The sequence below is a fragment of the Dendrobates tinctorius genome, unplaced genomic scaffold (genome assembly GCF_039654945.1).
Source record: "Dendrobates tinctorius isolate UK_male_01 unplaced genomic scaffold, ASM3965494v1 ptg000075l, whole genome shotgun sequence".
NCBI lineage: Eukaryota > Metazoa > Chordata > Amphibia > Anura > Dendrobatidae > Dendrobates > Dendrobates tinctorius.
The window spans coordinates 36335484-36363433 of NW_027361743.1; the positions used below are offsets into that span (position 1 = coordinate 36335484).

Consider the following 27950-nt stretch of genomic DNA (forward strand, 5'->3'; position numbering starts at 1 on the left):
CATTTTATCTTGGGTTAATGTCTGTACAGATTGATTACCCATCACATTTCATTTGGTAAGTCTATTTTCCCTGCATGAGGCAGCATTAGAACTACAATTCTACCTCACTGAAAAGAGATCAAAGCTAGGGGGTGGGAGCAGCTGACTCAGGAGGTGAAGAGGAGGTGGAGCTCCGCTGATAGGAACTTTTCAGTATGAAGGAAAACAAGAGGATTGGGGTTTTCTGTGCTGCCAAGAACACTCGTGGATAAAATCCTGGGATCATTGGTGGATGGAACCAGGAGGTCAGAAAGGATTAAATGCAGTTTATTGCCAGCAAATTTCAAAGAACAAACTTCTTCCTCAGGACAAGCCACGAATGCAAGACAAACTCCATGTGTATACTTAAATGGACTGTATTTTCAAATAAAAGAGTGAATCAAGGCATATGGTCAATGGATACAATGAAAGCTGTCTCAATAGAGCGCTGTCTTGAGCCACACCAGTGGGGAGGACGGTAGATAACAAGCCCAAGGCAGCACCAGCCGCAGACCCTAGTTGAGGGACAGTAACTGTAGAGCAATGAACCGCGGTCAGGAGGGCGCCAAGGACAAGAAGCAAATCTGTTTGATGTCTTTATTCCACATGAACCATGTACATGTACCCACCTGAGGAAGGCAGCGTCCTGCTGTTGAAACGTGCTGTGGAATGAAGACATCAAACAGATTTCATTCTTGTCCTTGGCGCCCTCCTGACCGTGGTTCATTGCTCTACTGAAGGCATATGGTATCTCAGATGACCCATCATTTTTTTTCAGTGACATAGAATTGCAGTTCTAATGATGACTCATGTAAGTAAAAGAGCCTGCCTGTTTCTACATAGAACTTTGAAGGATTCAGTTTTTAATCATGTGATGTAATAGACCTAATGAAAAAGAGAAGGATTAGATGGGTAGAAAGGTAAAATGAGCAATTGTAAGAACACGGTGCTATATAATATGGTGACTGCAATATATTAAATAGATAAATTTGATAAGAGGGCTTCTTTAACTTAGTTTTATGCATAAGTTGTACATGTAATATCAAGGACAAGATCTGATCCTTTGGAGATTATAAAAGCCTGAGCCAAAGTAAGCAGAAGAAAAAAGTCATGTACGCTAATGCCGCAAAACAGTTCAGCCACATCTTTGTCTAACTTGGCATACAATATATTGTTTACTCTGTTATCATTATTTATAAGCCGTTTTCTTTCCCAGTGATAAATCTCTTAATAGATTACAACCTTCAAAATAAAAAAGTAAATAATCATGTACAAAGGCAATCCCTGCCTTATTCTTGGACAGGTTGCAAAACAAATTCATTTAGATGATCTTATATATTCTGTCAAGATTGTCAGGGCGACCTTGGTTATGAATTGATTCTCTTTACTGTAATCAATGAAATTCGTTTGTTCTAGGAGCTGGAAAAGAATGGCCGTAAATCCCTGGATATTGATGCATTTAAATGGGCAGTAAAGAAAAGTACAGGATTACGAGCCACTGTAAGTTGCTTTCTAAATTGCAGGATTATTTTCATAGCTATATAATACTTATCTGTTAGAAAAGACTCATTTAAGAGGCATTAAATATAAAGATATTCCACCTAAGAATATATTACAGAGGTGTCAGGATGCTGTCAGCGTCGGCAAACTGCCACGGCTGAGCAGGGTGACTTACCCACACTACGGGAGGGCCCGGGGTCCGATACTGCAGTGAAAGTTCAAGCAGACAGGACATGCGACACTGAAAGTAGTAAGGAGTACAAGGACCTACAATCATGTGACTGCAGGGGCGTGGCTTAGCGTCCTACTGCTGCAGATGATGTAATATACTTACTGCAGGGATACTGTAGTAAAGGAGAGGGAAACGCAGGTCAGACAAGCAGAGGTCATACACGGAGAGGGCGGCGCGGTAACAGAGGGACGAGCAGAGAATAGTCAAGTCACAGGCAAAGAGTCATACACAGAGAGGGTAGCGCAGTACAAGAGGGACAGGCAGAACTAGTAACAGCGACGGAACCGGATCAAAACCAAACAAGCAACAAGTTATCAGGCACAAGGCACACATACGCAAGGGGTCAACTAACTCAGCTGAGGGCAGGAGTATAACTGACACCGGACCTAGGTCGAGTGGCCACTAAATAGCCGCCCTCTGCCAGAGAGAGGCAGAAACAATTAACCCCTGTCTGAACAGGATGGGCCAAAGACAAAGCCCCGTCCTGGATCATGACAAGAGGTTTTTCGTTTTCGTCACATCGACGGTGCTGCAGCCAATCGGTGAGCTCAGTGTTTCTGAAGCGCTTATGTCATCATTCAAGAAGAGCTGCTGAGCTTCTCATTGGCTGCAGCGCTGTCGATGTAACGTGAGCACTGCAGACAATAACAGGCACCTGCAGCAGCGAATGTATACTATATACAGGATATTAAAGCCCTGCTACAGGAATGCCGCAGAATACCCCCAAAACAGTCCAGAACACATGAATGTCCCCTTTTTGGGCACACTTTTGCTAAGCCATGCCCATTTGTGGGCTGTTTCATTGGACTTTTCGGCAGGTATAATGTTCTGCAACCATATACAGTGCTCCCATTCATATCTAGAATTCATATCGTCAAGTGGTTTGGGCACCTTCACGTTTATACTATATTACCTACAATTGATAATGTTATTAATTAGTGTATATTATTTATTATAATTGCTCAGCATCACTTGTAGAAATAGAAGAGGGAATTATATGGCGATGGTTTGGCTAGCTCTCCCATAAACAGGAGCATTCATTTGACAAGAACGATCCTGAGAGAACAAAAAAGATCATCAGTCTGAAATTGGACATGCAGGAAACCTTAAAGGGAACCTGCCACCATGATAATTCAGATCAATCTGCTGCCGTCGTGTTATAGATCAGGAGGAGCTGAGTAGATTGAAATTTAGGAAGTCCAAGAATCCGGCACTCAGTTTTGGTGAATTTATTTCCAACGTGAGGAGTGTACGAAAACATTTCGGCCCCTAGACCTTCATCAGTTATACTCTAAATAGTTCAAATAGATTCAGAGAGATTCAAAATGTTTTTTATTTCAAGTATAAGCTTGTGGCTAGGGAGCGAGAAAGAGCCTGTAGCAGCCCGTAGGGTTGTAACTCCTGTCACTACAGTGACCAGACCGCCACTTCATATACTACTTACTAATATCTTATTCTGATATTTAGTTTCATGGTACTATTTGAGCATTTATTCTTCCAGGACATTATGGTGTGACTTTCTAGTATTTCGGTCACTGTTTGTATGTACCATGTGCAACAGGGAAAATAGTACCCCTGTCGTTTCTTTTATTGTATTTTTGAATTGAAACTTTTATCAGTATATTTAATAAAATTAGTATATTTGGCTTAGTGATTGGACCCAAAGAGTGTTCGTAAATGGCTGCACATTCATTTTGAAGAATGTCTCAAGTGGGGTACCACAGGGTTCTGTCCTGGGCCCTGTATTGTTCAACCTCTTTATCAATGATGTAGATGAAGGAATTGAGGGTAAACTGATTAAATTTACTGATGACATAAAGCTAGGAGGGATAGCTAATACTAGAGAAGAGAGAGAGAGGATTCAAAAAGATATAAACTGGAGCAGTGGGCAGCAACTAACAGAATGGTTTTTAACAGGGAAAAATGGAAAGTACTACATCTGGGCAATAAAAATGAAAAAAGCATATACAGAATGGGAGGAATAGGGCTAAGCAACAGCACATGTGAAAAAGACTTGGGTATACTAATAGATCATAAACTACTAAACATGAGTCAACAGTGTGATGCAGCAGCAAAAAAGGCAAAATCAGTTCTAGGATGTATTAACAGAAGCTTGCAGTCTAGATCACGTGAAGTCATTATCCCCCCCCCCCTACTTCTCTTTGGTCAGACCTCATCTGGAATAATGTTTCCAGTTTTGGGCACCACATTTTAAAAAAGACATCAACAAACTGGAGCAAGTTCAGAAAAGAGCAACCAGAATGGTGACCGGTCTGCAAACCATGTCCTATGAGGAACAGTTACAGGATTTGGGAATATTTAGCTTGCAAAAGAAGACTGAGAGGAGACTTAATAGCTGTCTACAAATATCTCAAGGGCTGTCACATTGTAGAAGGATCATCTTTATTCTCATTTTCACAAGGAAAGACTACAGGCAATGTGCTGAAACAGAATGGGAGGAGACACAGATTAGATATTAGAAAAAACTTTTTGACAGTGAGGGCGATCAATGAGTGGAACAGGCTAACACTTTTCTGGAGTCCCATACCTTCCCTGCATGAACACGTTGTGGGCAAAATCAGGTGTGCACTGTGCAATGCCATTGGTGTGAAGGTCCACCTTACTACTGATACATGGACCAGTAAGCACGGGCAGGGACATTATATCTTTCTAACTGCCCACTGGGTAAATGTTGTGGCAGCTGGGCCTGAGGCAGAAAGCATTTTACTGCATGTTCTACCACCACAGAGGATTGCTGGATCTTTTTTGGATGTTTCTCTGTCCATGTTGCCTCCTCCACCTACTCTGCTTCCTGCAGCACCTCATCATCCGGTCAGCATAACAACTGGACCACAGACTTCAGGCAGTCAGGAGTAAACAAGGAGGAGATTGGAACAAAGCAAAATTCTCTAAAATGCATGGTCGCAAATGCAAGAAGCCTGACAAACAAGATGGAAGAACTAGAAGCAGAAATATCTACAGGTAGCTATGACATAGTGGGAATAACCGAGACATGGTTAGATGAAAGCTATGACTGGGCAGTTAACTTACAGGGTTACAGTCTGTTTAGAAAGGATCGTAAAAATCGGAGTGGAGGAGGGGTTTGTCTTTATGTAAAGTCTTGTCTAAAGTCCACTTTAAGGGAAGATATTAGCGAAGGGAATGAGGATGTCGAGTCCATGTGGGTCGAAATACATGGAGGGAAAAATAGTAACAAAATTCTCTTTGGGATCTGTTACAAACCCCCAAATATAACAGAAATCATGGAAAGTTTACTACTAAAGCAGATAGATGAAGCTGCAACCCATAATGAGGTCCTTGTTATGGGGGACTTTAACTACCCGGATATTAACTGGGAAACAGAGACCTACGAAACCCATAAAGGCAACAGGTTTCTGCTAATAACCAAGAATAATTATCTTTCACAATTGGTGCAGAATCCAATCAGAGGAGCAGCACTTTTAGACCTAATACTATCTAACAGACCTGACAGAATAACAAATCTGCAGGTTGTTGGGCATCTAGGAAATAGCGACCACAATATTGTACAGTTTCACTTGTCTTTCGCTAGGGGGACATGTCAGGGAGTCACAAAAACACTGAACTTTAGGAAGGCAAAGTTTGACCAGCTTAGAGATGCCCTTAATCTGGTTGACTGGGACAATGTCCACAGCAATAAGAATACAGATAATAAATGGGAAATGTTTAAGAACATCCTTAATAGACACTGTAAGCGGTTTATACCTGGTGGGAATAAAAGAACAAGAAATAGGAAAAACCCAATGTGGCTAAACAAAAAAGTAAGAGGGGCAATTAACAGTAAAAAGAAAGCATTTAAACAACTAAAGCAGGATGGCACCATTGAAGCTCTAAAAAACTATAAGGAGAAAAATTCTTTATCTTAAAAAATTAATTAAAGCTGCCAAAAAGGAAACAGAGAAGCACATTGCTAAGGAGAGTAAAACTAATCCCAAGCTGTTCTTCAACTATATCAATAGTAAAAGAATCAAAAGTGAAAGTGTAGGCCCATTAAAAAATTGTGAGGAAAGTGTGGTTGTAGATGATGAGGAAAAAGCTAATATATTAAACACCTTCTTCTCCACGGTATTCACGGTGGAAAATGAAATGCTAGGTGAAATGCCAAGAGACAAAGAAAACCCTATATTAAGGGTCACCAATCTAACCCAAGAAGAGGTGCAAAACCGGCTAAATAAGATTAAAATAGATAAATCTCCGGGTCCGGATGGCATACACCCATGAGTACTAAGAGAACTAAGTAATGTAATAGACAATCCATTATTTCTTATATTTAGAGACTCTATAGCGACGGGGTCTGTTCCACAGGACTGGCGCATAGCAAATGTGGTACCAATATTCAAAGAGGGCTCTAAAAGTGAACCTGGAAATTATAGGCCAGTAAGTCTAACCTCTATTGTTGGTAAAATATTTGAAGGGTTTCTGAGGGATGTTATTCTAGATTATCTCAATGAGAATAACTGTTTAAAGCCAAATCAGCATGGGTTTATGAGGAATCGCTCCTGTCAAACCAATCTGATCAGTTTTTATGAAGAGGTAAGCTATAGACTGGACCAAGGTGAGTCATTGGATGTGGTATATCTTGATTTTTCCAAAGTGTTTGATACCGTGCCACACAAGAGGTTGGTACACAAAATGAGAATTCTGGGTCTGGAGGAAAATGTGTGTAAATGGGTAAGTAACTGGCTTAGTGATAGAAAGCAGAGGGTGGTTATAAATGGTATATTCTCTAACTGGGTCGCTGTGACCAGTGGGGTACTGCAGGGGTCGGTGTTGGGACCTATTCCCTTCAACATATTTATTAACGATCTGGTAGAAGGTTTGCACAGTAAAATATCGATATTTGCAGATGATACAAAACTATGTAAAACAGTCAATACAAGAGAAGATAGTATTCTGCTACAGATGGATCTGGAAAAGTTGGGAACTTTGGCCGAAAGGTGGCAGATGCGGTGTAACAATGATAAATGTAAGGTTATGCACATGGGAAGAAGGAATCAATATCACCATTACACACTGAACGGTAAACCACTGGGTAAATCTGACATGGAGAAGGACTTGGGGATCCTAGTTAATGATAAACTTACCTGGAGCAGCCAGTGCCAGGCAGCGGCTGCCAAGGCAAACAGGATCATGGAGTCCATTAAAAGAGGTCTGGATACACATGATGAGAGCATTATACTGCCTCTGTACAAATCTCTGGTTAGACCGCACATGGAGTACTGTGTACAGTTTTGGGCACCGGTGCTCAGGAAGGATATAATGGAACTAGAGCGGGTACAAAGGAGGGCAACAAAATTAATAAAGGTGATGGGGGAACTACAATACCCAGAGAGATTAGCAAAATTAGGATTATTTAGTCTAGAAAAAAGACAACTGAGGGGCGATCTAATAACCATATATAAGTATATAAGGGGACAATACAAATATCTCTCCGAGGATCTGTTTTACCAAGGAAGGTGAGGGTCACAAGGGGGCATTCTCTGCGTCTGGAGGAGAAAAGGTTTTTCCACTAACATAGAAGAGGATTCTTGACTGTTAGGGCAGTGAGAATCTGGAATTCCATGCCTGAGGAGGTGGTGATGGCGAACTCAGTCGAAGGCTTCAAGAGAGGCCTGGATGTCTTCCTGGAGAGTAACAATATTGTATCTTACAGTTATTAGGTTCTTTAGAAGGACGTAGATCTGGGGATTTATTTTGACAGAATTTTATAGGCTGAACTGGATGGACTAATGTCTTTTTTCGGCCTTATTAACTATGTTACTATGTTACTATGTAAACTGCAGCAGACATTTCTCAAACTCATCTGTTTGTGGGAAAAATCCCCCACCGTGCGGGAACTGTGGATCGGGATCAAACAACATACAGATGTGTGGCAGATAAACCAGAAACCTGGCCTGGTGATGTACGATAACAGGTGAAATCTCATAGCAGCTCTGGGCCTAGCCGGTTGGACAGAAATCCCTTGTCTGGTGCATGTGCTGAATTTGGTGGTACAGAGCTTCTTTAATTACAGGGAAATGTCAGAGCGCTGTTGAAAGTGCTGGCCGACTGTGCATGCTTTTGGCGTTCCTACCCTGCTGCTGTTTGCCTGTCTGTGTTGCTGCTTCACTTCTATCTTCCCGCTCATCGCCTTATATGCGATGGACCAACAATGTGGACCTCCTTGCATATGCTGGAGAGACTATGTTAGCGGCAGGCAATGGTGGAGTTTGAGCTACAGGGCGCATGGTGAGTTGCGTGCACAGCATAAACACTTCACGACCAACGAGTGGGCCTCCATGCAGGACATGTGTCCCGTGATGCACTGTTTCAAGTACTCCACGAATATGGCCAGCGCTGATGACGCCATCACCAGCATTACTATCCCAGTTCTATGCCTCCTAGAAAAAAAAGGTTCAAGCAATGATGGATGAGGTGGTATCACAGGAGAAAGAGTAGAAGGAGCAGGGAACAGGCACACCATTATCAGGCCAACTTTACAGCTCTGGTTGGCTCATTCCTAATGGTTTCCCTTAAGTGATGAGAAACTGAAATGTTCAAGTTACCCAGACATGGCTAGAGTCTAACAAACACGAACTACTGCCCTGCCTGCTCAGCAGAAAATTGTGATTATTAATGTGCTTATAGCTTTCTTTTCAGAGTGATGAACAGATAGAAAAACTATTTATGAAAATCGACTTCACAGCGACTGGGAAAATTCAGTGGGTTAGTATTATATTGTAAAATATATAAATGTTTCTCCATAATAATCAGAAATCAAACATATATCAATAATACATATTTTATTAAGGTACACAACTAACTATGCAATGAAACTAAATATTGAAAATTAATTATTGGAATAAAACAGCAATGAAAACAAGGGGAGGCTGGAGGCTGATGAGAGACACAAAATAATGAGGAGAAAACAATACAAGTGGTAGCCACAAGATGGCAGAACACTACCAAGGAATAATAATAAGTGGCACGTATTGGCACAAACGCATATGCATAAAATAATTCTAAAGTTGGAACAGTAGAAATGTGGTGCAATGTAATACACAAAATTAAATCAAAAGTAAAGAGATTAAGAGATGCATTGTTGTCATACAAACCGAAAAATAAACCTAGAATGTGTCACTATATCAATCTCCACCGCAGACCCCATATATTGTACCTTGCACTGATCAATGCATGTAGTTTTTGGCAAGTGAAGGCTGTGATAACGTGCTGAGCTCTGGGATCTCCATTGAGAGTGATCGAAACGTCAGCAATCAGAAGGTTTGAAATAACCCATGAAGCATTATACGCCAATATTGCTGCAGTAGAAAACCAACCCACTGCTTGGATCCATTACATTGCCTAACACCCTTTTATTGAAAAGTATACTGCTCAAAAAAATAAAGGGAACACTGTAACATAGGATGTGATATTTTAGTGTTCCCTTTATTTTTTCAGCAGTATATATTGCAGAGCTTTATCTGTGGGTGAGGACATCATACCTCTTATACGGCACATTTCTTTTCCATGCCTCACAAATAATGCTGGACTTTACGGGTGATCTGTTTTTGTATCCTGAAATTTCCATTCTATGTTTCACTACTCCATTGTGGAAATGATTACAGAGGTGGTCTCACAATAACCCCCTAGCAATATGTTCAGTGTAGGCTTATGGACATCGTAGATGAGAGTACTCCACTATTGCAAGGCTGGTTTCACACTAGCGTATGCCAGAGCTGCAGAGGGATGCGGACTTCCTCCGTGAAGCTCCGCCCACTGTCTCGCCTCCTCTGTTCAGCTCCACCTACGTCAGCATGCGGCCTGCATACCCTGTCTTTAGCATTGGGTATGCAGGCCATGCCAATGTATGCGGATGCCTCCACATGCGTAGTTTTGACGGTGCGGCGACCACAACAATATCCAACACGTTGCGTTCGGCGCAGGTCGCTGCACCCTCAAAACGACGCATGCGGAAGTCGGCATCCCTCTGCAGCTCTGCCATACGCTAGTGTGAGACTAGCCTAAGAGTGACTCCCCCTTTGGTGTCCGTTCCCTGAGATTAAAGGGAACACATAAGCATGTTTTTACTTATAGAAGTAGTCGTGTGTCTTGTTAGGCAGTTGTACCCCAATAGAAATTATCCTTTTTTTTGTAGAGATTTGATAGGCTAGTAATGGGAATTTCATCATAAAAACTATATGGGAATCAAAGTGCAAGTGCACTGGGGGGGGGTCGATGACATGCCCCTAGTGCACTTCCTGCCTGATTTACATATGATTTGTACCCTAGATTTCTCAATTTAATTGGGGTCAAGTTTCTACACAGCCACATCTCTACTTCTATATGTAAAAACAAGCTGACAAGCTCTCTTTAAAGTCAGCCTGACACCTGCAATTCATACAGTATGTACTTTGGTGTAAATGCAGGGGTTCTATTTAATCTGACAGTTTTTTTTTGGGGGGGGGATTTCCTGTGACATGGTCCCCCCTTCCCTGTTTAAAAATGTTGTTTTCTACTCAACTGGGTGAGGTCCTCAAGAAGATGCCCACAGAGAAGAGTTGAAGATCACACCCAGTTGGCTAACAAGACTCTATTTACATACATGGAAGGGGGGGGGGCAAATTTCAGGAATGGAGAGGCGCAGGAACAAAAGAAAAGCATAACCAGATTCAGGAGAACAGCAGCATTTACACCAGGTAAGATAAATTACCGGTACATATTTATGGCAAGTGACGGGTCCTCTTTAAAGAAGTTGTCTTCTGGTAGACAGTCTGTGCGCATTTAGATGAAAATCCAATTGTAATAACAATTTCTATACAAAAAAAAAAAATGTTTTTCCAACATCGGCTCTAAATTTAAAGATTAACTGCCCATTAAATTGGAGCATTGTCTCTGAATCTGGAGCAATTTAATGCAAAAGCTTGTTTATTTCTATAATAGTTATAAAAATATCATTTGGCCGGATGATTACTCACAGACTCCCATTTTCACTGATATTCTTGGAGATATCTGCCTATTGGCAATTCATAGTTAATAGACTATATATTTAATTTAGTGTTGTGAGAAAAAGTTTTCCTTATAATGAGCTCATTCCTGCGAGACGTGAACAGATAACTGAACCCCCGCTGATTTTAATTGGCTTGAGGAGAAGTTTACAAACTATGGTACACACCTCTATTAAATGAATCATTTCTGCTGAATATTGAGACATGGGCTTATTATACCATTGACTGTACAGAGTTCATGAAAATGCAACAAGCTTCCAACTTGTAAAGGGAGTCTGTGACTCCAAAAACTCAATTTAAACTACATTACTTATACCATCCTATAGGGTAGATTGTCCCTGCAATACTTATACCTTCAGTCTATATTTTGCTTCTTAATTTTAAAGAAAAATGGTGTTAATGCATATGTAAATAAGGGCTCCTCAAAGCTCCTTTGAGTGGCCAAGTGGTCAGTGCACCATTCTACAGTGGGGAAAAAAAGTATTTAGTCAGCCACCAATTGTGCAAGTTCTCTCACTTAAAAAGATGAGAGAGGCCTGTAATTGACATCATAGGTAGAACACAACTATGAGAGTCAAAATGGGAAAACAAATCCAGAAAATCACCTTGTCTGATGTGGCAAGATTTATTTTGCAAATTATGGTAGAAAATAAGTATTTGGTCACCTAAAATGCTAAAATGCAAGGTTTATGGCTCTCACAGACCTGTAACTTCTTCTTTAAGAGGCTCCTCTGTCCTCCACTCATTACCTGTAGTAATGGCACCTGTTTGAACTTATCAGTATAAAAGACACCTGTCCACAACCTCAAACAGTCACACTCCAAACTCCACTATGGTAAAGACCAAAGAGCAGTCGATGGACACCAGAAACAAAATTGCAGCCCTGAACTGGGCTGGGAAGACTGAATCTGCAATAGACAAGCAGCTTTGTTGTGAGTTCATTTTTGCCTTCACCATTGAGGTCTGATGAACTCCCTCCTCTAGTGAAGGAAGGTAGTGAGACTGAATACCAAACACCTGGGCAGCTAGATGATGACTGGGTGGCTGGAATTGAGGACTGGATATAAGGCTGCCGATGCCCTTCTTCCTGGCTGGTGATTTTCCTGCTGGATTCTTGGAGACCAGTCTGATTCCTGCATCTCAAAGCTAAGTTTTTCTGCTCTGCTTTGTACTCTTCAGTTTTGTTTTTGTTTTGCCTTGTTTTTTTGGGAGTTCTGCCATCCCCGGCTGGGGGTGAGCTGAATTCCATTTTTGTCTCTGATCTGTTGTTCTTTTGCTCTGTCTTCAGAATATACCTGAGTGCTGATATAGTCTTTTGAAGCCTAGCGACTTCAGGGCCTGTTTTTCCTATCAGTCGGTTGGCTCATTTTGATAGGGTTTTTGCGGATGGCAGACAGCAGCTTTCCTATCCTGTCCTATGTAGTTAGCTTGGGCCCCATCATTTGCTCAACCTATCTTTCTATCTGTGTTAGTGTTTTCATCTTGCTTCACCGTCATTATATGTTGGGGGCTGCCTATTGCTTTGGGGTCTGCTCTGGGGCAGTTTAGTTTTTCCCCTTTCTGTCTTTAGGCTATGTAGTTCTCCGGCTGTGATCGAGGGGTCTAGGGCACCGTAGGAACCCCCCACGGCTACTGCTAGTTGTTGGTGATAGGTTGAGGGGTCTGCAATCCGATAGCTGCCAACCTCTCTGGTTTTTCTGGACTTAGCTGGTATTTTATTTTTCCTCCTTCGGTGACTCATCATAACAGAATCACCAGCCATACCGCAGATCCTAGGGTACTCAGTAGCAGGAGAGAATTGTTTAAAAAAAAAAAAAAAAAAAAAGTGTCAGAATTTTTTTTTTTTTTGTGTGCATATTTTTTCCTCTATATCTCTGAGGCCGTAGGGGGAATTTTTCTCTCAATGGAGATGAAGCAATTGTCTGATCGTGTGGAGCAGCTCGCTGCTGAAGTGCGGGGAATTTCCGCCTATCTTGCTCATTCACATGCTGCTGAACCAAAGATTCCTACTCCTGATGTGTTTTTTGGGGATCGGTCTAAATTCTTGAATTTCAAGAATAATTGTAAATTATTTTTTGCCTTGAAGCCTAACTCGTCGGGGAACTCCGCGCAGCAGGTTAAAATTGTCATCTCTTTGCTGCGCGGCGATCCCCAGGATTGGGCGTTTTCTTTGAAACCTGATGATCCTATTCTGAATAATGTGAACGCATTTTTTCAAGCCTTGGGGTTGTTGTATGATGAACCTAATGCTATTGATCAGGCTGAAAAGACCCTGTTGGCATTAAGCAAGGGTCGGGATTCGGCAGAGTTGTACTGTCAAAAATTCCGAAAGTGGGCGGTCCTTACTACCTGGAATGATGGTGCCTTGGCAGCCCTCTTTCGGAAGGGTTTGTCAGAAACTGTAAAAGATACTATGGTGGGATTTCCTGTTCCCTCTGGTCTTGACGATTCTATGTCATTAGCCATTCAGGTGGATCGGCTTTTACGTGAACGCAAAACTACACGAGAGATGTTGCCACCTGTTGAACAAATGTCTGAACCTATGCAATGTGATAGAGTTTTGTCTAGGGCGCAACATCAGGAGTTCAGAAGGCTTAATAAGCTGTGTTTTTTTGTGGAGATGCCTCGCATATTATTTCTGTCTGCCCTAAACGAGAGAAACGTTGTGCACACACGTTTTTTGTGGGTGGTGTTCAACCTAAGTTTCTTCTGGCAATTACTCTGATCTGCTCTGTCCACATTTTCCGACAAGGCTTTTGTGGATTCAGGAGCAGCTCTGAACCTGATGAACTTGGATTTTGCTAAACGTTGTGGATTTCCTATGACACCTCTACGGACGCCTATCCCTTTGAGGGGTATTGATGCTACTCCTTTGGCGAAGAATAAACCTCAGTTTTGGACCCAGGTGGTAATAAAGGGTCACCCCAGACGATCAAGAAAATTGCAGATTTTTGGTGTTGCATAATTTGCATGATACCATTGTTCTGGGGTTTCCCTGGTTGCAAATCCATAATCCAGTTCTGGATTGGAAATCTTTGTCTGTGGTGAGTTGGGGTTGTCGGTGTGCCCTTAGTGATGCTCCTGTTTTCTCCACCTCTCCCCAGTCACATGATGTTCCTGACTATTTGGCTGACTTTTATGATGTATTTAGTGAGAATGAGTCTGCGTCTTTGCCTCCTCTTAGGAGTTATGACTGTGCAATTGAGCTGAACCCGGGGTGTAAATTCCCCAAGGGTCGGCTTTTCAATTTATCTGTACCCGAGCACGAGGCTATGCGATCCTATATTAAGGAGGCATTGGAGAAGGGTCATATTAGACCATCCTCTTCACCCTTAGGTGCTGGGTTTTTTTTTGTGGCTAAAAAGGATGGTTCATTAAGGCCTTGTATTGACTATCGTGCCCTCAACAAAATTACTGTTAAATATCAGTATCCGTTACCCCTGATTTCTGATCTATTCTCCAGAGTTAAAGGTGCTTGCTGGTTTACCAAGCTTGACCTCAGGGGGGCGTATAATCTTATTCACATTAAGCATGGGGATGAATGGAAGACGGCGTTTAATACTCCGGAGGGGCAATTTGAGTACCTGGTGATGCCTTTTGGGCTCACTAATGCCCCTTCTGTCTTCCAATGCTTCATGAACGATATATTCTGAGACTTTGTGGATAAATTTTTGATTATCTATCTGGATGATATTTTGATCTTCTCCAAGAATTGGGACTCTCATGTGGAACATGTTCGGACTGTGTTCCGGATTTTGAGGGAGAATTCCCTGTATGTCAAGGGATCGAAATGCCTTTTTGGGGTACAGAGGATTTCATTTTTGGGATTTATTTTGTCTCCGTCAACTATTGAATTGGACCCGGCCAAGGTACAGGCCATTTATGATTGGGTTCAGCCCACTTCTTTGAAGGCCCTCCAGAAGTTTTTGGGTTTTGCTAATTTTTATCGGAAATTTATAGCTAATTTTTCTGGTATTGCCAAGCCATTGACGGATTTGACTAGGAAGGGTGCTGATGTGCTGAATTGGTCTCCGGAGGCTGTTTCTTCCTTTCAGGAGCTGAAGCGAAGATTCACTTCTGCTCCGGTTTTGCGGCAACCTGATGTCTCACTCCCGTTTCAGGTGGAGGTGGACGCTTCTGAGATTGGTGCAGGAGCGGTGTTGTCCCAAAAAGATCCTGTGACATCTAAAATGAATCCTTGTGCTTTCTTTTCCCGAACGTTCTCCCCATCCGAACGTAACTATGATGTGGGGAATTGGGAACTGTTGGCCATGAAATGGGCATTTGAGGAGTGGAGACATTGGTTGGAGGGAGCCAAACACCAAGTCGTGGTCCTTACTGACCACAAGAATTTGATTTACCTGGAGTCGGCCAAGCGCTTGAATCCTAGACAGGCTAGGTGGGCCTTGTTTTTCACACGTTTTGATTTTGTGGTCTCTTTTCTTCCGGGCACTAAGAATGTCAAGGCAGACGCCCTCTCTAGGAGTTTCCTTGCTGATTCTCCTGTTGTGACTAAGCCTGCTACCATCTTAAGCGAGGGGGTAGTTCTTTCTGCCATCTCGCCCGATTTAAGACGTGCTCTGGAAGAGTTTCAGGAGGACAAACCTGAGCGTTGTCCTAGTGGAAAGTTGTATGTTCCTGACCAGTGGAGGAAGAGAGTGATGTCTGAAGTTTATTGTTCTACATTGGCTGGTCATCCAGGTATTTTTGGTACTAGAGATCTGGTGAGTCGGTCTTTTTGGTGGCCCGCCTTGTCTCGTGATGTCAGGAATTTTGTGCAGTCCTGTGGGACTTGCTCCCGGTCTAAACCTTGTTCTCACTCTAGTGGCTTGTTGATGCCTTTGCCGGTGCCCAGGAGGCCATGGACCCATATTTCAATGGATTTTATCTCTGATATGCCTGTCTCTCAGAGAATGACTGTCATTTGGGTGATTTGTGATAGATTCTCTAAGATGGTCCATCTTGTACCACTCCCTAAGTTGCCATCTTCCTCTGAGTTGGTGCCCTTGTTTTTGCAACAGGTGGTTCGCTTGCACGGGATTCCTGAGAACATTGTATCTGACAGAGGAGTTCAGTTTGTGTCTAGATTTTGGAGTACTTTCTGTTCCAAGCTGGGAATTCAGTTGTCCTCCTCTGCGTTTCACCCTCAGACCAATGGGCAGACGGAGAGAACAAACCAGACCTTGAAGTCGTATTTGAGATGTTTTATTTCTGCCGATCAGGATGATTGGGTTTCATTTTTGCCCTTGGCCGAATTTGCTTTAAATAATAGAGCTAGTTCTGCCACTTTGATGTCACCTTTATTTTGTAACTTTGGTTTTCACCCTCGATTTTCTTCAGGGCAGGTGGAGCCTTCTGCCTGCCCAGGTGTTGACACTGTGGTGGAGAGAATGCACCAGATCTGGGACCAAGTAGTGGATAAGTTGTCTCTCTCCCAGGAAAAGGCCCAGCGGTTTTCCAACCGGCGTAGGACCATTGGTCCCCAGTTTAAGGTGGGTGATATGGTTTGGTTGTCATCAAAAATATCGCTATGAAGGTGGCTTCTCCTAAGTTTAAGCCTAGATTTATTGGACCTTACAAGATTTTGGAGATTATTAATCCGGTCTCTTTTCGATTGGCTCTTCCTGTCACATTTAAAATTCATAATGTGTTTCATAAGTCCTTGTTGAAGAGGTTTGTTGAACCAGTAGTTCCTGTGGTGGCACCTCCTGACCCTATATTGGTTGAAGGTAACATGGAATATGAGGTAGAGAAGATACTGGATTCCTGTCTGGCTAGACGGAGACTCCAGTATTTGGTTAAGTGGAAGGGTTATGGTCAGGAGGATAATTCCTGGGTCTCTGCCTCTGATATTCATGCCGAAAGATTGGTGCGTGCCTTTCATCGGGCTCACTCGGATCGCCCTGGTGGCATGGATGAGGGTTCGGTGACCCCTCCTCAAGGGGGAGGTACTGTTGTGAGTTCATTTTTGCCTTCACCATTGAGGTCTGATGAACTCCCTCCTCTAGTGAAGGAAGGTAGTGAGACTGATTACCAAACACCTGGGCAGCTAGATGATGACTGGGTGGCTGGAATTGAGGACTGGATATAAGGCTGCCGACGCCCTTCTTCCTGGCTGGTGATTTTCCTGCTGGATTCTTGGAGACCAGTCTGATTCCTGCATCTCAAAGCTAAGTTTTCTGCTCTGCTTTGTACTCTTCAGTTTTGTTTTTGTTTTGCCTTGTTTTTTTGGGAGTTCTGCCATCCCCGGCCGGGGGTGAGCTGAATTCCATTTTTGTCTCTAATCTGTTGTTCTTTTGCTTTGTCTTCAGAATATACCTGAGTGCTGATATAGTGTTTTGAAGCCTAGCGACTTCAGGGCCTGTTTTTCCTATCAGTTGGTTGGCTCATTTTGATAGGGTTTTGGCGGATGGCAGACAGCAGCTTTGCTATCCTGTCCTATGTAGTTAGCTTGGGCCCCATCATTTGCTCAACCTATCTTTCTATCTGTGTTAGTGTTTTCATCTTGCTTCACCGTTATTATATGTTGGGGGCTGCCTATTGCTTTGGGGTCTGCTCTGGGGCAGTTTAGTTTTTCCCCTTTCTGTCTTTAGGCTATGTTGTTCTCCGGCTGTGATCGAGGGGTCTAGGGCACCGTAGGAACCCCCCACGGCTACTGCTAGTTTTTGTGGATAGGTTCAGGGGTCTGCAATCCGATAGCTGCCAACCTCTCTGGTTTTTCTGGACTTAGCTGGTATTTTGTTTTTTCCTCCTTCGGTGACTCATCATAACACAGCTTGTTGTGATGAAATCAACTGTGGGAGCAATAATAAGAAAATGGAAGACATACAAGACCACTGATAATCTCCCTTGATCTGGAGCTCCACGCAGACTTAGTGAATGCCCTTCATAGAGCTGAGACCATGGTAACAAAGGCTACCATCAGTACCACACTACGCCACCAGGGACTCAGATCCTGTAGTGCCAAACTTGTCCCCCTGCTTAAGCCAGTAAATGTCCGAGTCCGTCTGAAGTTTGCTAGAGAGAATTTGGATTATCCAGAAGAGTACTGGGAGAATGTCATATGGTCTGATGAAACCAAAGTAGAACTGTTTGGTAGAAACAAAACTCGTGTTTGGAGGAGACGGAATGCTGAGTTGCAGCCACAGAACATCATACCTACTGTTAAGCATGGGAGGCAACATCATGCTTTGAGGCTGTTTCTCTGCAAAGGGACCAGGACGACTGATCCGTGTACATGAAAGAATGAATGGGGCCATGTGTTGTGAGATTTTGAGTGCAAATCTTTCAGCATGATAATGATCCCAAGCACACCATCAGGGCAACGAAGGAGTGGCTTCGTAAGAAGCATATGAAGGTCCTGGAGTGGCCTAGCCAGTCTCCAGATCTCAACCCTATAGAAAACCTTTGGAGGGATTTGAAAGTCTGTGTTGCCCAGTGACAGGCCCAAAACATCACTGCTCTAGAGGAGATCTGCATGGAGGAACCAACAGGGCCAACATACCACCAACAGTGTGAGCTAACCTTGTAAAGACTTACAGAAAACGTTTGACCTCTGTCATTGCCAACAAAGGAAATATAACAAAATATTGAGATGAATTTTTGTTAATGGCCAAATACTTGTTTTTCACCATAATAAAATAAATCTTGCCAAATTAGACAAAGTGATTTTCTGGATTTATTTTCTCATTTTGACTCTCATAGTTGTGGTCTACCTATGACGTCAATTATAGGCCTCTCTCATCCTTTTAAGTGGGAGAACTTGCACAATTGGTGGCTGACTAAATACTTTTTTCCCCACTGTACCTCCTCAGTCAACATCTTGTGCACCTCCCCTTAGCTTGATTGGCCCAGAGCGAATACAACCTGAAATGAATCACTGGCCCTGCACATCTGCACTAACACTGTAGGAGTCCAGTGAGCACATACTCACTGTGTCAGTGTAGGAGCGCTCCCATCCCTCTCTTCTGTCTGTGGCACCTGTGATCCTGTGTGCAGCGAGTAGGCGCCGCAGACAGGAGAAAGGGCTGAGAATGACACTTTGCACGTGCCTGTTTGGCTCTTGCAGTATCAGTGCACTTGTACATGCCCCACACAGGTAAATTAATTCAATCAAACAAAATTATTATTATTATTATTATTATTATAATTAATCATTATTATTATTATTCCTTCGGTGTCATTTATCTATTTAGGAACAATTCTGCACTTACTTGCAACTGGACTACACAGAGCTGGAAGACTCTTATCTCAGGCGCAGGAGAATCAGCTTCGTGTTACCTGCGACCATCCAGGAAATTGTTCACGGGGACCCTATTCTGCGAGTTTATCTTATGCCAGACAATGCACTAATCATGGTTAGAGAAGATGGTCACATTTTTTTTTGGTCTACACAACTGAAGCTAAAGCGTGACAAGGGAATATTTGTAAGTTGTAATAAAGGGTTAATGTCTAATAAAACAATAAGAAAGAAGGCTGTACACTCAGCGTATAGGCTGGGAAGGGCACCGGATGTGTATGTTGGTGTGCTAATCAAAAGTGTTCTCCAGGATTAGTCTGCATTCACACCTAGTGTATTATAGATGCGCGGAGCGGCCGCGAGTCTCCTGACCTGGAAAACCTCATATATAGCTATTTGCATCACGGTCCGGGTCCATAACACCTTAATGACCCCAGTATAGCGTGTTTAAGGCCCCCATTAGAGGCTTCTTTAGATACTTCAGAAGAAGATGGTAGCACTGTGCACTATTCCGATACCCAAGCTTTTACCAAAAGATGAAGATTGGAAATACTGTCCAACATCACTGTCAACTGCGGGGAAAACGTTGGCGAAAACAAAGACAAAGCTAATAGGACATCTCTGAGAATATGGAAAGAAACTGACGCCCCAAGTGGAAACTCATTCAAAGATGTTGCTCTAGTCTGATTTAGAGAGGACCTGCTGTCATCTCTCCTAATGTGTTAGTAAATGATTTAATTGCTGAGTTATTCCTCCTGGAAATGAATAAATAATTTGACAACTGGATCCTTTCCTGTTAAAAGCCTTTAGCTTACACATTGTGACACTGTTCAATTAGGGGTTATAGTGTCTGATTGACAGGGACATGTATTGGCTAGCATCTATAGAGTGACAGATTGCCTTTAATGAGCATTACATTTGTGTTCTAGGATAAGAACGTAAAGAAGATGACAAAATGGGTGACAGATTTTACAATCATGACGCAATATAATAAATTAGTCCTGGCGACAGGGTATGTACATATATCTGTGCCAACAGGCGTGCGCCCAGCGTCGTTCTCATCCCTCTTACTGATGTATATAATAGTATAATAATAATGTAATACATTAGAGAACATTATAATTATATAACATGGAACAAAGTATAGTTTTAGCTAATGCTTTCTTTAAGAAACAATTCTTTTTTTTTATAGGGATCCTTACATTACAACATACTATTAACTGTATATGATCTGTGTATAAACTGTAAAGGCAGCTGCTGTGCAATTGATGTAAAGTCCCTGAAATAAATGGCTATGTAGGATGCAATTATACTTTGGTAGTTACTGTGCCTGCCCGGATGTTATATTGTACATAGACAGACAGCTACACTGTAGGTATATACACACATTATATATAATTTATATAGCTTTCAGCTAACATGTAAGAGATGAGTAATGAAATCTGTTGTATGTAATCTAGGGATCGAGAGATCCAGCTGTATGAACTGTCTAACCTGGAGCCGTACTGCCAGATTACAGGACTGGAAACTATGCCATTGAAACTAGATTACTGGTAATGTATAACTATGAGCATAAATTGTTCTTCCTGAAAAAAAATCATCAGGCACAAGATAATCTAAATGTAGTAATTCAGAATTATTAACCTATCAGGATAATCATTAATTAATTTGATGGGTGAGCATAGGCACTCTCCATCCCACCCCTGCTCCTCCACAGTGTCGCCCATTTGGCAGAGCTTGCTGGGACTGGCATGAAAATGGCAAAAGGTACATTTTGGTAAAAATTCTAAATTTTACAGCTTTACAAAGTGTTTTATGCCAGTTTTTGAGTCTAAATTCCTTGATTTATTGGTTCCTCGGAGTGTTAAAGAAGACCTGTCGCAAGGTAAAAAGTGGGAAGTTTTTGCTCTTATTTTATTCTTCCTGTTGCCCCCATGGGTTATAGTTTTATTTTTTTTAAATCTTCCATACAGCTAAAAAGATTTGGGCTGTTGGCAGCGAATTATTCAGGATACTCTCCAAGCGTGTGACAACAGAGAAGCAATCAGGAACAATATATGATAAGCTTAATAGATCAGGAGTAAATCATTTGTGTGTCACTATCTGTGCAGCATCTACAGCAGGCTGCTTCTCTCATACACAGACACAGGAAAACAGGAAATACAGTCACATGCTCTCCCTGTGTGAGCCTCTGGGAGTTTTTTTTACTTTATAAACAGCATACAGATCTAGCAACTAAACACTCATAGACAGGAGTAGAGATGTTGCACCAAACATATTCCAACATGGGCCCCTTTACTTAGTGCAAATTTTTTATGGTCTTTACCAAGGGGATGTTGATCATAGGATTCTATGGGGTGTGTCCTTAGTCTGCTTTGCATTATTACCCTGTTAGCCAAACATCCCTTATTATAGAACATAAAAATTAGCACCAAATAAGAAGGCTCCTACCTCTGATAAAAAAATGAAAGAAAAACAGATTAGGCAAGCAGCAGGAATAAAATAAGAGAAAATACTGTTCACTTTTGAGCTGGTGACAGGTCCACTTTGTCATAAGGAAAAAGGTTGTTAGACTTTTAGGGGCAATGAAGAGCAATTGGTGCATTTGACATCATAAATGAAGGTCCACTCTTTCCTTTACAAAACTTGTGTTTGAGTCAGAAGCTCAACCATGCCACCTGCCTCAACTGTCAATCTTCAGGAGAGCAGCACTTCCAGAAAGCCGGGAACCAGAAGGCAAGGGAACGGTGGCTAGACGATAGAAACTTGAGGCCTCTTTAATTCTTAGGATCCAATTCCAAGAATATCATCAAAAGTTTGGAGGTGCTGTCTCATGATCATTCTTCAGGAGTGCACCTTCTCACATTGCCTTCCAGCTTCTTTTTTTTTGTGGAACAGTGCACTCCTGAAGAATGACAGTTTAGATCGGCGTCATGTTTGTGCTGCTGGTACAAACTTTGTGCTCTACGATCGTGGAAGCAGAGGCATCTTTAGGTCTGCAACTTTGGAGGAGGGGAGGGCAGCCTGCTTCAGAGCAGCACTTGCCAGCTTTAAGAGCTTGAAAGCACGCAATGCTTGCCAATAACACCAATCACCACTGATATACTGAAGCAGTGATCATTGACCTATGCAACAACCAGTAAAATATTAATTAAAAATCCATACATTGTTGATACTAGAAGTAGTTAGAGGTAAATTAAAGTGAAATTGTCTTTACAATAACGTTTACCTATTTAACAAGATGAGAATAACTCTTTAAACTTGTGTTGTGTGATATATGTGTACAACTATGTTGAGCCTATAAAAGCTGTAATCATACAGGTACAGGTGCTTCTCACAAAATTAGAATATCATCAATAACTTAATTTATTCAGTTCTTCAGTACATAAAGTGAAACCCATATATTCTGTAGAGTCATTACAAACAGAGTGATCTATTTCACGTGTTTATTTCTGTTAATGTTGATGATTATGGCTGACAGCCAATCACAACCCAAAAGTCATTATCTCAGTAAATTTAAATTAGAATACTTTATAACACCAGCATGAAAAATGATTTTAAAATCCAAAATGTTGACCTACTGAAATGTATGTTCAGTAAATGCACTCAATACTTTTTCGGGGCTCCTTTGGCATCAATTACTGCATCATTGCGGCGTGATATGGAGGCGATCAGGCTGTGGCACTGCTGAGGTGTTATGGAAGCCCAGGTTCCTTTGATAGCAGCCTTCAGCTTGTCTGCATTGTTGGGTCTGGTGTCTCTCATCATCTTCTTGACAATACTCCATAGATTCTCTATGGGGTTAAGGTCAGGCGAGTTTGCTGACCAATCAAGCACAGTGATACTGTTGTTTTTACACCAGGTATTGGTACTTTTGGCAGTGTGGACAGGTGCCAAGTCCTGCTGGAGAATGAAATTTCCATCTCCATAAAGCTTGTCAGCAGAGGGAAGCATGAAGTGCTCTAAAATTTCATGGTAGATGGCTGCGCTGACTTTGGTCTTGATAAAACACAGTGGATCTACACCAGCAGATGACATGGCTCCTCAAACCATCACTGATTGTGGAAACTTCACACTAGACCTCCAGCAGCTTGGATTGTGGCCTCTCCACTCTTCCTCCAGACTCTGGGACCTTGATTTGAAAATGCAAAATTTACTTTCATCTGAAAACAGCACCTTGGACCACTGAGCAACAGCCCAGTTCTTTTTCTCCTCGGTCCAGGTAAGACGCTTCTGGCGTTGTCTATTGGTCATGAGTGGCTTGACACAAGGAATGTGACACTTGTAGCCCATGTCCTGGATATGTCTGTGTGTGGTGGCTCTTGAAGCAATGACTCCAGCAGCAGTCCACTCATTGTGAATCTCCCCCAAATTTTTGAATGGCCTTTTCTTAACAATCCTTTCAAGGCTGTGGTTAGTCCGGTTGCTTGTGCACCTTTTTCTACCACTTTTTTCCTTCCACCCAACTTTCCCTTAATATACTTGGATACAGCACTCTGTGAACAGCCAGCTTCTTTAGCAATGACCTTTTGTGGCTTACTCTCCTTGTGGAGTGTGTCAATGGCTGCCTTCATGACATCTGTCAAGTCAGCAGTCTTCCCCATTATTGTGGAGCCTCTGAGACAGACTAAGGGACCTTTTTAAACACTTAGGAAGCCTTTGCATGTGTTTTTAGTTAATTATTCAAATTTACTGAGATAATGACTTATGAGTTTTCATTGGCTGTAAACCATAATCATCAACATAAACAGAAATAAACACTTGAAATACATCACTCTGTTTGTAATGACTCTATATAATGTAGGCATTTCACTTGTTGTATTAAAGAACTGAAATAAATTAACTTTTTGAAGATATTCTAATTTTGTGAGACGCATCTGTATATGTTCTATACAAGTTTTAGCATTCAAGCCTATTTTTTGTTCTCTTTCTAGTGGAACTGACAGTGATGAATGTATGATATTATATGGAGATGACAAGGTAATGCGATGTCCAACTCATCCTGATCACTGAATACTTACACCTGACTGTAATTGAGTTAAAGGGAACTCGTCACTATGAAAGTGCAGTCTAATCTGCAGGCACCATGTTATAGAACAGGGTGGCTAAACAGATTGATATACAATTTTGTGGAAATAGATTCAATATGATCAGTGTTTTATACATTTAAACCTCCTCTCTTTTTGAGATTTTTGGTCCAATGGGAGGTCCTATCAGTGACTGACAGCTGTTTCTGTATGTACATTTATGCAAATCAAACTGTCAATCACTGATAGGACCACCCACTCAACTGAAAATCCCAGAAAGAGCAGAGGATTAAGTGATGAAAACACAAGTTATACTGAATCTGATTCTACAAAATTATATTTAATATTTAATTTTGATTGACTACATTTTCTTGGTGACAGGTGCCCAAACTGAATATGTTCCCACTACATTATATTTAATATTTAATTTATGATTTATTACATTTTCCTGGTGAAAGGTGCCCTTTAAAGTAAAGTTATTGCATAATTACAAGTCTGGCTGTCTGATAGAATATTACACTTTTTATTTTCGGTCAGATAATACATTTCATGTGACATCAGAGGCATACACAGGTACAGCAGAAGCCCCATGCCCTATACCTGCCCTTTTATGACTCTGTATAAAATGTGCACAACAGGCTTTACATAACTGAGCAGAGTTTTATAGTAAGAAAACTAAGACCATTGCAAATATACGTACACCCCTCAATATTGAAATTGCAATGCCAAGAATGAAAAGTTGTGGAATTATGGAAATCAGAAGCTGGCAAGACATGGTAATGAAATGCAAATAATGAAAACAATGGAAACACTATTGAGTGTAAGCTTCACTTGCAGAGATTCCTGCACTTACACATCTTGGCTGCTATCAATGGGGTTATTTATGGTTGTCTGAGGAATGTTCTGTAACGCTACCATACATTATGCCACCCCTCACCATAATCCCGGGACTAGAACCAGTGTGATGTTCTCTTGTGAAGGCCTCTTCATGGCTTCGACCATGTGGTCTCCAGACCAATATCCAGCAATCACTGTGTCGAAGATAAATGGGGAATTCATCATTGAAGAGCATAGACCTCCATTCCAGCCTCCATTGCTCCAATCCATCTTCTTTGGTCTGCTCCATGATAGCATTTGAGAGTGGTGGCGTGAGGTCAGTGGAAACCCTATAGCTGCACGTCTAACTCATAACTCAATGTTGTGCAAACTCCTGATGGTTTGTGTAGACAGTTTGACATCTTTTTGCTTTGTATGAGATGTCCAATTTCACTTGCTGTCCAGAATAGATCAGTTGTGGAGACAGCGGTACAGTCATTTCTCAAGAATGTCCCAGGAGCTGCTTTTCAACATGATAATGCCAGGCCATATGTTGCTCTGTGAGCATCTTGAATGGCCTTAACTTGCTACCATGCCCTGCAGCATCTCTGGACTTGCCTCTGTGACGAACACCAGGGGGAGCAAGGAGGGAGCAGTAGTCTAGAGTCAGAGCGTGTGGCCACATGCTAAGTGGGAGCAGCACGAGACCAGGACCTGAGACAGGTGACCACCGGGGAAGTGGCAAGAGGTGGAGCTAACTCCCGTTTGGGAGAGAGAATAAAAGCGGAAGTCGGCAGAGCCGGGACTGAGGTCAGACAAGCCGAGATCAGTAACTGGAGGGTAATGCAGGAACCTAGGGATGAGACAGAGCCGAAGTCAGAAACCTGACAGAAACACAGTAACCAGGGCCGTAGACAGGAGGGACGTCAGAGAATTTAGCCAAGGGTCAGAACCAGAGATATAACAGCAGTACAGAATCACCAAGCAGACACAGAACGTGGGACAAGCTGAATAATACACGGAACAAACGTTATACACCAGAGTCACTAGGTCAGCTGCTCAGCCGAGAACGGAAGTATCACTGACAAAGAGCCCAGCACCAGAGTGAGTACAAATAGCCCTCCGCAAACCAAAGGGAGGCCATGCAGAGTTAACCCCAACAAACCCAGGACGGAGAAGGAAATGCCGTCCGGAGTCATGACAGCCTCCCATCGAGTACATATGGGACATAATAGATTGGCAATTACAAAAGAAGCTGCCAGCAGTGGATCTTGATGATTTTCGTGAACAAATGCATTCAGCAGAACATTCCTGACAGCCTCATTTCTAACCTCATTAATAGCAGCCATGACTGTAAGTGCGGGGATTTCTGCATATGGAACTCATTCTCAATACTGAATAAATTGAGATGTTTTGAAAATTGTGTTTCCATTTTTTTCATCATTTGCATAACATTAATATGTCTATCTATCCTGTGATTCCCTTAATTCCACAAATTCTCCTTCATGATGCTGCAATTTCAATATTGTTGTTTTTACACTTCAATTTATTCTTGCAACATCTGGTGATTAGACCATTAGTTATTATTTACAATGACAATAATCAAATTACATAGGGTAATATACCAACTAATAGAATTAAAAGTGCAGATATTCTATCATTATAGCATCATTCACTTTCTCCTATTCTTTATTACAGGGATGCGTGAATATTCTGCTCTTTACTTCAATAGGAGAAACACTAAGGTAAAATAATGTGTAATAAAACAAAAAAATCTGACATAATAAACACTGTTGTAATTCATTTATTGTAATCAACATTGCTTTGTTTTCGCTTACACTGAAGGTAATTGTCTCAGGATATGCCATCATGTAAAGGGAACCCACCATCAGGTTTCTGTGTTCTTAGTGGTCTTCGCAATAATGTTCCTACTTGTCATCATCACCTTTCTAAATGTATATTTAATTTATCAGCGCAGCCTGAGGTACCTGTAAACATAATCTCTTTATTTCTATAGAGTATGTATGTAAACCTCAAACATAGGGATCGATGCAGGGCCTGTCCTCAGATCTAACTCCCCAAAGCCCGGCGCACACACATTGACACTATCCTAGTCGAGGCAGTAATTGAACTGGACTATGCACATGCACAAAGTTTGAATGGACGAGCAGGCACGAGATTTACTGTTAGATGTGGACGTCCATTAAAATGAGTGTACAGGATTAACTACACTTCAAAGGGCTCTGAAGATAGTTGTGGCCTACCCATAATCTACAAATAATTCTAGACAGGAACAAAATTCTATTTTCCAAGAATCCACGGGCTGTGTTGGTGAACTAAACATACATTTAAAAAACATCTGTGGAGGCAGTTTTGAACAAGGAATATTAGAAACCAATTTCGCACCAAAAGAACCATTACTTAAAGATGACCTTTCACCAAATTTTTTATATTGAACTGGGCACAGTAATGTGGTTGCCAAGCAGAATAAGACATTTTTTTTTAAGCTTCCCCTTCTGTTGCAGTTATTAGCAATCAAAGGATTTGGCACCTAAAAATTTAATTATTGTTAAGTCCAAGTGAGTTTTTCGCTGGAGGGCATGTACTTTTCCCTGTATAAGTTGCTAAATCATAAGCAAACAGCAACACAGCAGAAAAAGAACATGCATTGATCTCCTGGTCTCAACTCCTGCATGATTAGGAAGTGCTGGGAGACTAGAGCACATATGACTCACACCCTTCAGATAAGGTCCATGAAGAGAGGGGGTAGGAGCAGCACAGCTGAGTTTAGCTGTGTCACATTACAATCCCTTCTATCTGCGCTCATCTCATAGCATTGTCATCTCTGCTGTGCTAACCTTCCCCCCACACTGCCTTTGAGCTGTGTCAGTATTCAGACTTATGTCTGTTGTGCTCAAAAGTTGCTTTGAGTACAACAGGCAAAATTGTGACTTGTCTAAATTCAGTTGTGCTGCCCCTCCTCTCACGCGAACCTTATCTGAAAGGTGTGACCCATCTGTGCTCTAATCTACCAACACATTTTATATATGCAAGAGGTTAGACCAGGAGATTAGATCCATATCATTATATCTCAC

The 27950-nt window shown here is 41.8% G+C and overlaps 1 protein-coding gene across 1 annotated transcript in view; it reads left to right on the forward strand.

The window, feature by feature from the left end:
• The window catches only part of LOC141096506 (cilia- and flagella-associated protein 337-like), a 240204-nt gene that overhangs the window by 25544 nt on the left and 186710 nt on the right, over positions 1-27950 (forward strand). Inside the window, exons 4-10 of the mRNA XM_073583172.1 lie at positions 1435-1518; positions 8429-8494; positions 18969-19199; positions 19942-20024; positions 20473-20565; positions 23947-23992; positions 26554-26600. Of these exons, the coding sequence (XP_073439273.1) occupies positions 1435-1518; positions 8429-8494; positions 18969-19199; positions 19942-20024; positions 20473-20565; positions 23947-23992; positions 26554-26600 (650 nt within the window). The remainder of the gene's footprint in view (positions 1-1434; positions 1519-8428; positions 8495-18968; positions 19200-19941; positions 20025-20472; positions 20566-23946; positions 23993-26553; positions 26601-27950) is intronic.